General features: G+C 39.9%; 1 protein-coding gene across 1 annotated transcript in view; it reads left to right on the top strand.

Annotated features, from left to right (window-relative positions):
* VPS39 (VPS39 subunit of HOPS complex) overlaps positions 1 to 15693 on the top strand; it is a 48585-nt gene that overhangs the window by 8472 nt on the left and 24420 nt on the right. Inside the window, exons 3-10 of the mRNA XM_025883624.2 lie at positions 4413 to 4477; positions 4794 to 4836; positions 6005 to 6099; positions 7036 to 7134; positions 7577 to 7669; positions 9862 to 10045; positions 13583 to 13703; positions 13817 to 13937. Coding sequence (XP_025739409.1) covers positions 4413 to 4477; positions 4794 to 4836; positions 6005 to 6099; positions 7036 to 7134; positions 7577 to 7669; positions 9862 to 10045; positions 13583 to 13703; positions 13817 to 13937 — 821 coding nt within the window. The remainder of the gene's footprint in view (positions 1 to 4412; positions 4478 to 4793; positions 4837 to 6004; positions 6100 to 7035; positions 7135 to 7576; positions 7670 to 9861; positions 10046 to 13582; positions 13704 to 13816; positions 13938 to 15693) is intronic.

Below are 15693 nucleotides of genomic sequence, written 5' to 3'. Positions count from 1 at the left end.
GGCAGACACATGGAGGAACTAGTGGAGTAAGGATGAGTAAGTGAAGTGTGTTAATAGATTGCCCTGGTGTCCTCTCTGGGCTGATGAGGATCTAGAGCTGTCTCCGCTGATTAAATTCTGTCCTCGGTAGAGAGGGGAGGAAGGACACCTTTGTAAATCTTTGTTCTGTTTTTAGGCAAATTAGAGGTAGGGAGAGAGCCTTTCTGCTTCTCAGTTGCCTTCAGCTCAAAATAATCCTTATCCCAAAGTGGCATATTTTGGGGGCACCTATTCTACTACCCATCACCGGTGGAATAGGGAAAGAGGAAGGCACCTGGTCAGAAAGAGAAACCAGAAGTCAAAGCAGAGGGTGTATTTCATTTCTGAGTTTTTCAACTTTCCTTTAAATCAGGGGTCGGTAAACTTGTTCCCAAAAGGGCCAAAAAATAAATAGTTTAGGCTTTGTAAGCTCTGAGATCTCTGTTGTGACTACCAACTTTGCTATTTTAGCAAAAAGCAGCCATAGACCGTGTGCAAAGGAGTGGCGTGGCTGTGTTCCAGCAAAACTTTATTTCTAAAGACATGTTGAGGGCTGGATTTGGCCCCGGGGCAGTACTTTGCTTGCCCTTGCTGTAAATTTTTAGTTCTCAGGGCCAGAATATTTCCATTCTGTGACACCTATTAGACTATAATTTAAAAATTAAGCTTGCCTTGGATTTTATTCAGCATTTGACAACCGTGATTTGACTGTCCACCATAGGCTCAGATACTGTACAGGGCAGGGAGATAAGAGAGTTTAATATTCTTTACTCCAGTAGATAAGCAGTTCTTCGTAGCATCAAATACTAAATACCAAGATAAAGTGATTTGTTTGATAGGTCATTGCTGTATAAATGGTAGGGAATTGAAAACTAGACTGTAAGAGTAAATCTCAACACAGTGTAGACTCAAACTGGTAATATTAGTGCTAATCTGACTTGGAACTTTAGTGGTGATTATTCCATGCCCTGTGATGAGTTTACCATGTGAGTTTTGAGACCTTAATTCCTGGGGCTCAATTTCTGCATAGGTAATTTGAGTAGCAGTGCCACCTGCCTTAGACAGTTGGGAATCAAGCTCTGATTAGAAACTTGACTTCTCCCTATACCCTTAGAGAAAGTTCAGTTCTGGCTCAACTCTTGCCTATTTATGGCCCGAAATAGAAATAGATTTGGGCCTCCATGAATCAGCCAAAGAACTAACTTGGTTTCTAAGTTTGAGATATTCCAAACCTAAATAGGGCTGCAACCAGACTGTCTTTCTGAGGAAAGAGAGAGGATGATAAGATGTCAGGGAGAGGCTGGAATTAAGGGGACTTGGGATCAGATGTGAGTCATCTTCTTAGAGCTCGGAAATGCCTCTAGGCCTCATTTTACTCCTCTCTTAAACAGAGGTGTTAGATTAGCTCACATCAGATGTCTTAACAGCTTCAGGTTTACTTCAGTGGTGCCGTCACCTTAGAGCAGTTGTTCTCAAAATGTGGTCTCTAGACCCCAAGGGGTCCCTGGGATCCTTTCAGAAGGTTTACCAGGTCAAAACTAAGTTCACGGTCCCACTAAACCTTTTTTTCACTGACATTTATTGATAACTGCCCTGGTGGTAGCTAGAACTGCTGGCCCTTAGCGTAAGTTCTGGGTAGTGGTTAGTGAGCTTGTTGGCACGTAACTGTTCTAGCAGTCGTTGTGTTGTTCTCTAGCTCGCTCTCACTGTGGTTTCTGTTTTTTTAAACCAAGTTTCACCTAAGGATGTTCTTCGTGCGGCAATAAAAATTATTTTATTATATCCTGATCTTTGAAAACACTTCTTTTTAATAATGGATGTAGTGAGAAGTGCTGTGTGCCAAGGTATGAAGCACAGTGGCTGTTTTGGGAAGAAGTACTTGTTTGAGCTGGGAGCTGAACTGGCCGCTTTTTACATGGAGCATCTGTTTTGCTTAAAAGAATGACTGACAAGAATATGGTTTTGCACACCATTTGGGTGTTTGGTACATGTTTTCTTAAAAAACGAACAAAGGAATCTGTCATGTCAAAGAAAACAAATGGAAATATTTGTGGCTGACAGGCTGGGGCTTTCAGTAGAAAATTAGAATTGTGGAAAAATTATATCCACCCCCATGAGCTCGATAGCTTCTCAGTACTTTGCTGATGACATTGGGGGTGATAATGAGTATGATTTCATACATATATGTCCATATATCTGTGTCTTATAACAAAATTTGTCAACATTTGGAAAATCTGTGTAACTCTGAACAATATTTTCCAGTGCTTGTAGTTTCTAAATCATGCATGAGTAAAAAATCCATGTAAAGTGTAAGACAGGGGTTACTTGGGTGGCTTAGTCAGTTAAGTGTCTGACTCTTGATGTCAGCTCAGGTCTTCATCCCCGGGTCATGAGTTCAAGCCCCATGTTGGGCTCCATGCTGGGCATGGAGCCTACTTTAAATAAATAAATAAATAAAGTGTAAGATAGACTAATAGACTTTAATTTGACAGAAATTTTCATTAATAGGTTTCAGACTCCATTTGTCAAGTTTTCATATGGTATCAAAGAAGATGGACAGTTATCTGAAAAAGCTCTAAAATATTCCTCCATTGTCTAACTCTGTGTCCATGTGAGGACAGATGTTTGTCATATCCTTTAATCGAAACAGTGTATCAAAATATTGAGTGCAGAAGCAGATGTGAAAGTCCACCATCTTCGATTAAGCCAGGCATTAGAGAGAATTACAAAAATGGAAAGCAATGCATTTTTTTAATTTGGAAAAATAGTTATTCATTAAAATGTTATTTATGCTAACATGTAATGGGCTACTACTAATATTAAAAAATGAGTTAATAAATACACATTTTTAAAATTTCTCAGTCTTAATTTCTACCGTGGTATACATTGATAACTACAACCCATGTTAGAGTTTTGGGATTCTCAATAATTTTTTTTTAATTTTTTTAATTTATTTGACAGAGAAAGAGAGACAGCGAGAGAGGGAACACAAGCAGGGGGAGTGGGAGAGGGAGAAGCAGGCTTCCGGCAGAGCAGGGAGCCCGACGCGGGGCTTGATCCCAGGACCCGGAGATCATGACCTGAGCCGAAGGCAGACGCTTAACGACTGAGCCACCCAGGCGCCCCGGGATTCTCAATAATTTTTAAGGCTGTGAAGGAGTCCTGACACCACAAAGTTTGAGAATCTCAGTCCTAGATAATTCTGCTTATGAAGAGAACCGTTAGAAGTAATAATAAAACCCTTTTCAGATAGAGAACTGTTTATCAAGCAGGAAGTGGCTGAATTTTTTTTTCTTGTGAAATATAATGGCAGAATACAGGGCACGTTTCTGAATTTCCCGCAACTCCAGAGCCCCTTCATCTCTTCTGCTGAGGGACATGTGGAAGAAGTAAGACCAGCTTTGGTGGCATGGGCCCTTGTGGTTGCCTCGGAGACACTCCACAGACTTCTGGGCCATGGACCACACTAGCTGTGGGGAGCAGCTCGGGGTCAGCAATGTGAACAGTCTCTTCACAAGCTGGGAGGCAGGTGGCAGGGTGTCGGCTCAGCACATGGGCTTTACGGTCGGCTCCAAGTTTGCTTCTGGGCTGTCTTTCCCTGACGGCTACCTGATTACTTGACCTGTCAGGTGTCTCACATATGAAATTGGAATAATAATAATACCAACTTCTTGGGGGTAGTTATGAGGTTTTAGGAAATATATATAAATTTTTAAACCCAGAATGTGGCACTTAGTTATTGGTTAGTTTGTGATAACTGCTGTAATTATTATGATAATTATTCTCTTTTTGACCTTTTGGTGACTTTTGAGGCTGAATGGTTTTTTCATCTCCACAAGGCGGGTATCACATGTTTTTATGGTATGTCACTTTCTTCCCTTTTTGTAACAGTGCCAACTGATGTAGCATCTCCTGAGAGCAGCAGTAAGTGTAGATGCATTAAATCGCTTTAGCTGAGGGGATAGTGTTTGCTCTGTCCCATGATGCAGGACATAGGGTAGCTGCTGGGCTTTAGTTGGTCTAGATCTAAGGATGCTCCGGGCTGGGTTTCATTGCTTGGGCTCTGGTATTTGACTGTTACTTTTTATAGACACTTAGCCAAGGTACTGTTTTGTAGGATAAGACCTTCAGACTCACAAGTACCTTGGCAGCTTCAGTGAATTTCTGTGGTATGATTCTTTCTGCTAATGCCAAGTGAAGGTACATGAAACCCTCTGTTCTAAAATTGGAGTTGAAAGCAGCTTCCTGTACTCAGTGAAGACAGCTGTCTAGTGTAGATCTCCAGCTTCCAGTCTTTAGGAATTTTTAGATTCCTGCAGGAATGTGGAGCAGCATTTTTTGTTGTGGTTATTTTTACATATTTGGAACTATGAATGTTTGTTTCTTTTCCATAGGTTGCAACAGGTTTGAAGTGACATTAGAGAAATCCAATAAAAACTTCTCCAAAAAGATTCAGCAGGTAGGCAGTGATAATGGTAACTACAAGAATATTTGATTTCCATGAGACCCTGTCAAAGCTAGAACTTTGATAATATTATTTATTAACTCTGAATCTTCTGCTGTCTGTTCTCCCATTTATTCAGGGATCTGGGTTCATCCATCATGTGCCTCAGATCCTCTATAATGAGCAGAAATTGCGATTGCACATAAATATCAGTCAGATCCCTGTCATTGGCATAGACTCTTTAGTCCCTTTTTAGTACTGTACTTAAATGAACATTTGTTAAGCCTTGTTGGAAATGTTTAATTGAGTCTCATGATTTGTTCTTTTCCAGATCCACGTGGTTTCCCAGTTTAAGATTCTGGTCAGCTTGTTAGGTAAGAAAAGGGGTTGCAGTTGTATCTCCTGTGTCGAAAAACAAAAGCTGTGACCTGATTAATCACACTTTCATGGTTAATTTGATAGACATTGAAACTGACCTGTTCCAAACCAGACACAGCAGGGTACACAGGTATTAAAGGCAACAGCATCCCTCATAAACTTGAGCTCTGGTCTCCATGGAGTGTCATTCATTCATTCATTCATTTATTCAGATATTTATTGAGCTCTGCTCTAGGCACTGGGGATACCAAGTTGAATGAGACATGGTTTCTGTCTTTGAGATTTATGTTCTGATTGTGAAGACTGAAATGACAGAAAGTAATCATGATACAGTGTGATAAATTACAGTGGAAATTTATAAAAAATGTTATGGATCTTAGTAATGGGAAAGACAACATCATCTAGTGGATGATTAGGATTTTGACAGGAAGAGAGAGGAAGGCAGAGCATTTTAAGCAGAGGCTCTGGATTCTGGCCAGACCTAGGAAGTGTGGTGGAGAGTGGCAGAGTGGCAAGAGATAAGGGAGAGACACATCAAAGCCAGACTATTCAGGCCTCATTTGAAAAGCCATAGATTCAATTGAAGGCAGCCAGCAAGTCCTTTTCTTAACAGAGGACTAGAAACTTGCCTCATGCTTTCTACTGTTCAGCCCAGGGCTCACATGGTAGAATCATTTTAAACTAAGTTTCTAGGTGGAGAGAGAAACATTTAAAGTAACTAAATCTTCAGGAGTAAAACTAGGTAGGAGACCCGAGTGAAATTATTTTGCTTGCTTTGCCAGAAAAGAAATCCTTGCCATGAGATTGTACCAAATCCACAGAGGATTTCCTTTCTTCCGCTGAGGCCTCCTAATGGAAGTAGCTTTGAGAGTCTGTTCTTGTACAAATAATGCATCACAAATTTCCAGACTTGAGAAAGACAGAGTGTAAGATTGCTTTGGTAGCAAGAGAGCTGTCTTCAGCCAGCCCGAATTTAAAGGAACAAAAGTTACCTCTAACATTTTGTAATGTAATTCTGATAACAGGCCAGAATAAATCATTGTTAGTGAAACTGAAGATACATCTTCAACCAACACTTGCCATTTGGTTCTTCTCATCATTAGTTATTTTTGTGTGTGTAGAGAATTGTGATAATTTATACTTGTTATACCTCCTTCCAAACAGAAAATAACATTTATGTCCATGACTTACTGACATTTCAACAAATCACTACGGTTTCAAAGGCAAAGGGAGCCTCACTATTCACATGTGACCTCCAGGTAAGTGTAGGCAAGGTGAAATTTGACTTCATGTTTTAATAAATAGAGTCTTTCTTACATTATTCCTACCATTAGGTGGGAAGAATAACATTTATATGCGAACCCAGCAGAGACTCGAGAGAAAGTGTTTGATTTTGGATTGTATTAGAGAAATTTCCCCCTTTGTATGTGGTCCGAAGGGGAAACATTTGGGCTCCCCGTGTTTGTGCTAATTAGAGCACCAGACCAACTAACCCATGATAAAAGCCTTTGCCATGGACAAACCATTAGTGGGGAAATCCAGACTTAACCAGTATCACGAACATAGCAATGGGACATTAAGTTCTGAACATATTATTGTATTCTTTGTCTATAGGGGTTTTTTGGTCATTTGAGAAAGACATTTCTTTTTATTTGTGCCAATTCATCATCCTTACATTATTCAAAATCTGCCTTACCAACTTCTACTCAGCTTAGATCACTTTTTAGCCTTTTGTGGTCTCCATCGACAATGCATTGTTTTATGTTTGGACCTTTCTTTTCTCCCCCCTCCTTAAAGGATTGAAAGTGGCCACTGACACATGCTGATCCCTGACCAGCATGTATTGACAGCCATGAGTGAGAAACATTTAAGAAAAAAAGGAGTAAGCAGTTACATAGGTGAAGGCCTGCCCTGGGATTTTCCTGTGTGAATTATGAATGTCCTAGAGATTTGCTGGGGTTGGGGTCTTTGGCTGGCAGCCCTTGGGGAGGAAGTGCTCCTCAGCCTATTGTTTCTAAGAATGTCTTAGAAAAATGGTGTTCTTCCACTCCGTTTGTCTGGCAAGGGTGACTTTGTATTACAGGGGATTTTCAGATTAGTAGCCATTTCAAGGTAGAAAATCTCGAATTTAGCTGTCACTCAGTTATGGAGTCATCGCATACATATCCTCATTTCCTCTGGGTGTCTCTTCCCAGCACACAGAGACCGGTGAGGAGGTGCTGCGGATGTGTGTGGCCGTCAAAAAGAAGCTGCAGCTCTACTTCTGGAAGGACAGGGAATTCCATGAATTGCAGGTGAAGTCCATGTTACCTGGTCCGTGTTGATTCACAGCTTGAAAGGCTTCCTCTTCAGTAATACTGAAGGTCAGGGCCTCCGTCTAAGAGCTCTCTCGGATGAACACTCTGCCGTGAGTACAGGGGAGTCTATTCACGGCCACTCGTCAGTCTCCTGGTCTTCAGAGGCAGTGGTAATCCAGTTCTGCAATGTTTATACAGACTGATTTATTTCAAAATGGGTTTCACCTTTTCTAAGGGCATCTAGTGATCCAGTTCATGGGTGACATAAATTTTTGTTACAGGTGGTTTCCCGGCCTTGCGCTTACAGACTTGTATTTAGATGAGAGTGAGGGTGATTTTGCAGTGGAGGTAGAATAACAGGAAAGTCATAGTTTGTTTTTTGTTTTTTTTTCTTTTCTTTTAACGTCTTTCCATTTGAACTCTTGCTTTCTTTCTTCAGGGGGACTTTAGTGTACCAGATGTGCCCAAGTCCATGGCCTGGTGCGAAAATTCTATCTGTGTGGGTTTCAAGAGAGACTACTACCTAATAAGGGTAAAACTTATTCTTTTGCATATATCATCTATTTACCTGGGGGAGAGGATCATGTGATTTGAACTACAAGTCAAGAGACTGCCTTAAGTAGTGTTTTGGCATAACAGGGTTTGTGTTTGTATGTTTGGTTATTTTTTTTTTATGCTTCTCAGCATCTCTACAAATAGATGTCTGATGCCAGTCAGCATCAACTCTCAATTCTCTACATAATGAATTATCCACATCCTGTATCTAATTATTGGGACAGATAATTAGGGCTGCTTGCCTCCATTCAACAGCATTACCATGGACTGTCATCTTAAGGTTTCAGTGCTCAGGAATTATAAGCTAATTTTAGTATTAACTTAAGTATTATATTTTTAAGGATTTTGTTTATTTATTTGTCAGAGAGAGAGCACAAGCAGAGGGAGAGGCAGGCAGAGGGAGAAGGAGAAGCAGGCTCCCCACTGAGCAGGGAGCCCAATGCGGAACTCGATCCCAAGACTCCGGGATCATGACCTGAGCTGAAGGCAGATGCTTAACCAACTGAGCCACCCAGGCGCCCTGAGTATTAACTGAAGTATTTTTAAGACTTTGAGTTTCCTGCAACCCAAAATCTTTTAGTATATTTATTTTAAAAATTATTTTTACTTCTTTTTTAAATTTCAAAAGCCACATATGTTAATATAAAAAATTAGGAAATATAGATAAGCAAGATAAAGAAAGTACAAATCACCCATAATCCCTTCACTCAGAAATAATCACTGTTAAACTTTCAGTAGATGAGCTTCCACCTATTTACAAAAATAGCATGTTATACACATTGTTTTATAACCTCTTTTTCTTAACCTAAGTGGTAAATATCCATTACATTGGTTTTTCTCCTCCATTATGCATACTGTATGTAGAATAGGTTGATATACCATGCATTTCGTAGAATAATCCAAATTCCTTAGCTTTATACCCCTCTCGTATTCCAGACTTGGCAATTCTAGAAGCCTTTCTCCCCCATCTCCATTTCTCCCCACTTCCCTACTCCCCACCGTGTTAGCTCTTCATTATTTATCTAGTTAATATATTTGTTCTGTATTTACATTGTTGGAATGTCCTGATTTTATCAGCATCAGAGTTGCAAACTCTTAGAGGAGTCGCTCCTCTCCAGCTGACTGATGAGCAGAGTAGCAGTGAGGCCTATAGGTGCTGAAAGAAGTCTGTGAGGGCTGGGGATACAGAGCCAGAAGCTGGAGAGTAGGCTCTCTTTCCTCTGACTACCTCGAATGCTGCCATCCTCTTCTTGAGGGTACAGTCTTTTGAGGGTGGGAAATCTTGGTTTAGGCCCGAGCTATTCAAAAATTAGATCAGACAGTAAAATTCATTCTTTTTGATGTACAGTTCTAACAGATGCTTAGAGTCACATAAGGACCACCACAATCAAGATTCAGAGCAGTTCCATCACCCAAAAAATGCCCTCTTGCTGCCCCTTTGAAGTCAACCTCTTTTCCTATGCCCCAACTTCTAGTAATCACTGATCTGTTCTTCATCTCTTATAGTTTTGCCTTTTCCAGAATGTCATATAAATGGAATCCTACAGTATGTAGCCTTTTGAATATGGCTTCTTTCACTTAGCATAATGCATTTGACATCCATCTGCATTGTGTGTGTCATTATATTCTTTATGGCTGAGTAGTGGTCCATGGTATGGATGTACTGTGGTTTGTTAATCCATTCATCAGTTGAAGGACAAAGTTGTTTCCAGTTTTTAGCCATTATGAATAAAGCTGCTATAAACATTTGCGTATAGGTTTTGATGTAAACATAAGTTTTCATTTCTCTTGAGCAAGTGCCTAAGGAATGGGATTATTGGGTTGTATGGTAAGTATATATTTAACTTTAGAAGAAGCCAACAAACAAAATGGCTGTACCATCTGCATTCTCACCAGCAGCGAATGAGAGTTCCAGTTGCTCTGCATCCTCACCAGCACTTGACATTGTTAGTTGCCAGGTTAGATGCTTGTCTCTGTGTTAGAGAAAAAGAGAACTTGTTCTATGTTGTGATGACAAAATTTGTCATAACAAACTCCATAATATTTCCTTATGCCAAACAAGGAATATTATTGGCTTCTGTAGGTTCGGGGTTTTATTTGGATTTTTCAGCCCGTGTTCATGCCTCTAGCAAGAGAACGCTGGTTGACTCACTTTGTGTCTCCCTATAGGTGGATGGAAAAGGGTCCATCAAAGAGCTCTTTCCAACAGGAAAACAGCTGGAGCCATTAGTTGCACCTCTGGCAGATGGAAAAGTGGCTGTGGGTCAGGATGATCTCACCGTGGTGCTCAATGAGGAGGGGATCTGCACACAGAAATGTGCCTTGAACTGGACAGACATACCAATGGCCATGGGTGAGACCACCATAGCGGCCATTTCCCACTGTGGGCCGGGGTTGTGTGTCATCCTTGCAGAATGGAATTCCATTTATGGGCTTTCACAGACTGTGGTTTATAATGTCATTTACTCTCAGTTCCCCTTCTTAGAAGTAGACAAATGTTTAAAGTTATTAAAAATGGGATATCCTGATTTTTGTAGAAAGCCAGGTTTTGCCCCAGAGGGGGAAAAATATAAACAGTTATATGTTTTAGGAAGTGATTATCTATTGCCATATAGTTTTACTTCTGAGTCCTTTTTGTTTTACCTTCTTTGTAATGGTTTTATTGTGTCCTCTGCCAGATAGACTACATTTGGAAATTAGTGGCAATTCTTTATTTATTCCTGTAATACATGTAACTCAGTATTGAAGTGCTTTTGACGTGGTGGTTATTGCTTCTGTTGTTTTGTAGCTTGGAGGTGCAGATTGCATTTAGATGTAAGTCTTTGGCCTGCACATTAGGTGTTTCTGCTCCCACCCTGCCTCAGGCTCTCAGCAGTGGAATTGCCTGGAAGTGTGTGACCACCCTCGCAGCAATTCATTTTCAGTCAGAAGAGTGAGCATTTTAAAAATAGTTACTGCTGTGGAGTGGGGCATACAGACATGCCATCTTTAAGGACTCTAGCTGGGGAGGTAAGGATAACATCTTGGATAAAGAGAGAAAACAAGTCAGTGCTTAAGGTGGTCAGTTGGATGAGCTGAGATTCAGTCGTTCAGAAAGTTCAACTTGCCAGTAAGAAGTTTCATTACATAGGTAAGATTGGACTAGACCAGGCAGGGAGTTTATGACTTGGCTTGAAGAAAAATTCCTTTCATTCTAGGTAGAAAAAAATAGTTCGAAAAATGATTGGAAAAAAAAAGAAGAAGATAGCAGGAGGAGAAGAATGAAGGGGAGTAAATCGGAGGGGGAGACGAACCATGAGAGACAATGGACTCTGAAAAACAAACTGAGGGTTCTAGAGGGGAGGGGGTGGGGGGATGGGTTAGCCTGGTGTTGGGTATTAAAGAGGGCACGTTCTGCATGGAGCACTGGGTGTTATGCACAATGACTCATGGAACACTACATCAAAAACTAATGATGTAATGTATGGTGATTAACATAACAATAAAAATTTAAAGAAAAAATAATTACATAAAAAAATAAAAAATGATTGGAAATGCTCATTTGTGACAGAGCATTACAGAGACTGACCTGGTTAAAACAGGTGGTGTGAATTACAGAGGAATAAGGGTAGGGCCGCTTGTTAGAGGCCCATGCAAAGGTCTGAGATGCCAGTAGATTCCCAACTGGTAGAATGTTTTGGTAAAACCATCATGTTCTAGGGTAATTATTCTGGTGGTTGTTAGAGATGAACAGATCAGAAGGAAGAAAAGTCAAAAGGACAATATTTTGTAAGGCCCAAGATTATGTATTAACAAGTTGGAGGGGCTAAGAGCTTCATGAAAAGCTTCATGGTGTTCTGGGGGGCGCTTGTGTTCCCTTCAGAAGAGGAGCTGCGGTAGAATTGATGAAGATGTGTGTAATATGCTTGAAGTATGCTCCCTACTCCCTAGTGTGAGAGTTCCTGTTTTAAAACCTTTGTTAGTGCCCCGTGCCTTTGGCAGTGTTTCTCAAAAACGTTTCTGTGCCTTAACATACCGAGGGAGGGAGAGGGCATTCTTTCTAGGTAGGGTGGGAGAACCACCATCTGACAGGACGAAGACTAAACTTCAGTGGTGTGCATTTGAAACTTCATTTATACTTATGCTCCTGCCTTTACCACTTCACCCAGACTACAGGCATCTTGGACTCCCCTCACCGAGCCATCATCACCTGCGCTCTTGCCTCTTTTCTTCTCTGCCCAGCACTGTCCTGCTCACGTGACAAGGCCCTGTTCAGTGGCACTTCCTCCATGAAGTCTTCTCTGACTCGCAGGCAGAATGAATCACTTCCCCCTTGGTGCTTCCAAAGCCCTTTCAGTTTTCTCATGGCGCCCACACTGTCCCCCTGGATGCAGTGAGTCATCTGTCTCCTCTGTGTAGGAGCTCTGTGAGCTCTGGACTTATGTCTTGATCCACTTGGAGTAGGGCCCAAAACATAGCCTTTTAGGAAATGCTTGCTGAATAGATGAATCACGGTCGTTGTCGGCCATTTATTAGACGTCTGCTGTATACCTGCCACTCTGCCAAGTTTGGAGATACAGAGATCCAGACCAACTCTGTTGTCAAAGAGTTGGGGAGACCAGACCATGGTACAATATGACAACCAAAAGCCTTTCTATTATAGATTACCTTTTTTTATTAAATTAGACCTTATTAAAGTGGGCCAGATTAAAGGAGAGAGAAATTTTACATATTTATACAAATTAACAATAAAGGGGATTATCCTAGTTTTTAAGAATGAGGCCAGCATAAAAAGAGAACTAAAAAATCCAATACCAAACAACATGTTTTTTAATTTAATTTTTTTATAAGATGAAAAATACTAGCATAGTAACAGCAATAGCATTCAAAGTGATGGAAATATTAGGCCAGTTCCCTTCTGGCTTTTAAAATTTTTACTGTATAAACTGCATATATACAATGAAAAATTTTTTGTCAGAAAATAAATGACAAAAATAAATCCATAGCAAATTAGCCACACTAAGAAATTATGAATATAGTCTTTGAGGTTAAGTTTCTATATGATAATTATGCCATCTAGTGGTTCATTTCTTACTTTTTTTTTTCCCTTTAAAAATTTTTCTATTTTAATTGTGGTTAAAAAAAAGAAACATAAAATCTATCATCTTTACCATTATATTCTATTACAGTTCAGTAGTTTTGCATATTCACATTGTCCATGCAACAGATTTCAAAACTTTCTCATCTTGCAACAGTAAAACTCCGTATCTATTAACAAGCCTTTTCTCCCTCCCCCGGCCCTTCTACTTTCTCTTTCCATGATTGGACCTCATATAAGTGGTAGAAAACTGCCACACTGAGAATGCCAACCAGCTGCTTTCTCTGTGACCCATTAAGCGTCAGGTGGAGTTTTGCATCTTTTCCCTGTGAAAATCTCAAGCAGAAACAACCTTTGCCAGAAATGTGGAACTCTCTTTAGCCTCATTTTAGGGAAAAAAGAAGTTGCCTTCCTCTTGCCCTTCCCAAGAGAATGAAAGAAGAGGTCATGTAACCTTCTCCCACTGATGCGTTGTTAGGGGCAGCTGCAGCTGCCCTTTCTCTGCCTTGGTTTTGTGACTGATGAGAAAGGGAGCGGGTGAAGCTTTCACCTGATGGTAGGAGTGGGATCAGGTCACTCTCAGCAAAGCTGGATGCATCCTTCTTGTGCACGAGATTTCTCTTAGCGTCACTTGGACAAAACAATTTTTTTTTTCCCTTTGGATATCACAGCGTAGGATCCTCACTTGGTATTTGAGTAGTGGACTATTTGGAGATCCCATCTGAATGCAGCTTAGAAATGGGAAATTGAAGCAATCCCTAAACCTAAAGCCTTAGACCAGGTCTACAGCTCAAAGTGTTCTTTCTTGTACAGAGCACCAGCCTCCCTACATCGTTGCAGTTTTGCCTCGATATGTGGAGATCCGAACATTTGAACCAAGGCTTCTGGTCCAGAGCATTGAATTGCAAAGGCCCCGCTTCATTACCTCGGGAGGGTAAGGAATTTCTTTTTTTACTATAGCTGCCATATTATGGCAAAGCTTTTAAAATCACCTGTGTCATCATAAAGCCTATGCTCTTTTGCTAATATTCTTATTCCTGCCTCCAGATCAAACATTATCTATGTGGCCAGCAATCATTTTGTTTGGAGACTCATTCCTGTCCCCATGGCAACCCAAATCCAACAGCTTCTCCAGGACAAGCAGTTTGAATTGGCTCTACAGCTCGCAGTAAGTACTATTTCTGAGATTTGGATGTGAGTCTGCCTTCCTCATTGTTCTCCAAAGCAAGTGATTTTGGTTTAGATGTTTATGTTTAGTTTGGACTGGTAGAATAAGCACAGAGCTGCAAGTTTAAGGGACTTGGATTCAGGGTCTGACTCTGCCATAAAGTATCTATATAACTAAATAATTTCACTTTTTCAGATGGCTTATCTGTCAAATGTAGAATGAATGCCAATTATAATAATAGTATCTCCTAGAATTTAGAAGACAATAAAATAATTTAATAGATATGATGTAGCCTTGATAATTTAATAGCCTTGAAAAATAAGACAATGTAAGCATTAAAATAACAATCATAAAAAAATGAAATAAAATAACAATCATAATGTAAGATTATAGTCTGATTGAATGCAACAACTAGAGGGCTTTTCAGAATTCCTTCCAACAGTAGATCCCTGTCTTTGGATAAGCAGGCCTTCTTCAGGTTTCTGAAACCACCTCGAGTTGCTGCATTGGGGGGGCTGCACTCTTATATTTATGGCTGCCACTCTCCTTAAATGTTAGGATGGAATGTTGTTCACAGCCAAGTAGTGCCCATGCTTTTGCTTTGGCAGTTCTCTCATTGCCAACACACTTCTTGGAGACTGACTTCTGAGACTTGTCTTGTTCTTTTAAATATCCCCAGTGGTGATTATTGTCTGTAGAGAGTGGATTTGATTTTAGGAAACAACCAAAGGTCATTCTGATCCTAGACCTTAAACTAGACAGTGCTAATTTAGTAAAAGAGAAGAGATTTTTATGAATATTTAAAAAGCTTAGTTTTTAGAATATTTTGTAAATTATTTCTGAGAGGAAAGCAGTGGTCACAAATTTTGGAATTTATGTTTATAGTCACGTGACAGATACTTTTGTTTTGTTTGTTTTTTTTTTTAAGATTTTATTTATTTGACAGAGACACAGCGAGAGAGGGGTGGGAGAGGGAGAAGCAGGCTTCCCGCCAAGCAGGGAGCCTGATGCAAGGCTCAATCCCAGGACCCTGGGATCATAACCTGAGCTGAAGGCAGACACTTAATGACTGAGCCACCCAGGTGCCCCTGATAGATACTTTTGAAGGGTGGTATTTATCTTGGATATATACATTTTGGATTTAAAACAAAAATCCAGTCTTAATCGTTAGAAATATTTACTATCCCATAAAGATTGTGTTTTTCTTGGGGCATTTAATTTCAGCATCTTACTACTTTATTTGTATTTTTTTGTCACTCATGCATTGCCCTAATATTTTTTCATTTTTAAAATAATAAATACCCATGAACCCACCATCCTACCCAAGAAAAACAGCTTACATAACCTATATGTTCCTCTCCATCTCATTCTTCTGCCTCCCCTCCAGACAAACCATTATCCTAAATTTGTGTTTATTGTGCTCTTTAAAAATGTATTTCTTATTGAAAAATCTCAAATCAACAACCTAACCTTACACCTAAAAGAGCTAGAAAAACAACAATCAAAACTCCAAACCAGCAGAAGGAAGGAAATAATAAAGATCAGAGCAGAAATAAGTGAAATAGAAACAAAACAATACAGTAGAACAAATTAATGAAACCAGGAGCTAATTCTTTGAAAAGATCAACAAAATTGGTAATAGCCAATTTAGCCAGACTCATCAAAAAAGAGAGGACTCAAACAACATTAGAAATGAAAGAGGAGAAATTGACACTACAGAAATACAAAGAGGATTATGAGATTATGAAAAATTATA

Source organism: Callorhinus ursinus, unplaced genomic scaffold, assembly GCF_003265705.2.
Source record: "Callorhinus ursinus isolate GAN/ISIS: 27379988/994484 unplaced genomic scaffold, GSC_fseal_2.0 scaffold25, whole genome shotgun sequence".
In the NCBI taxonomy this organism is placed as follows: Eukaryota; Metazoa; Chordata; class Mammalia; order Carnivora; family Otariidae; genus Callorhinus; species Callorhinus ursinus.
This window is presented reverse-complemented; position numbering and strand designations above follow the sequence as displayed.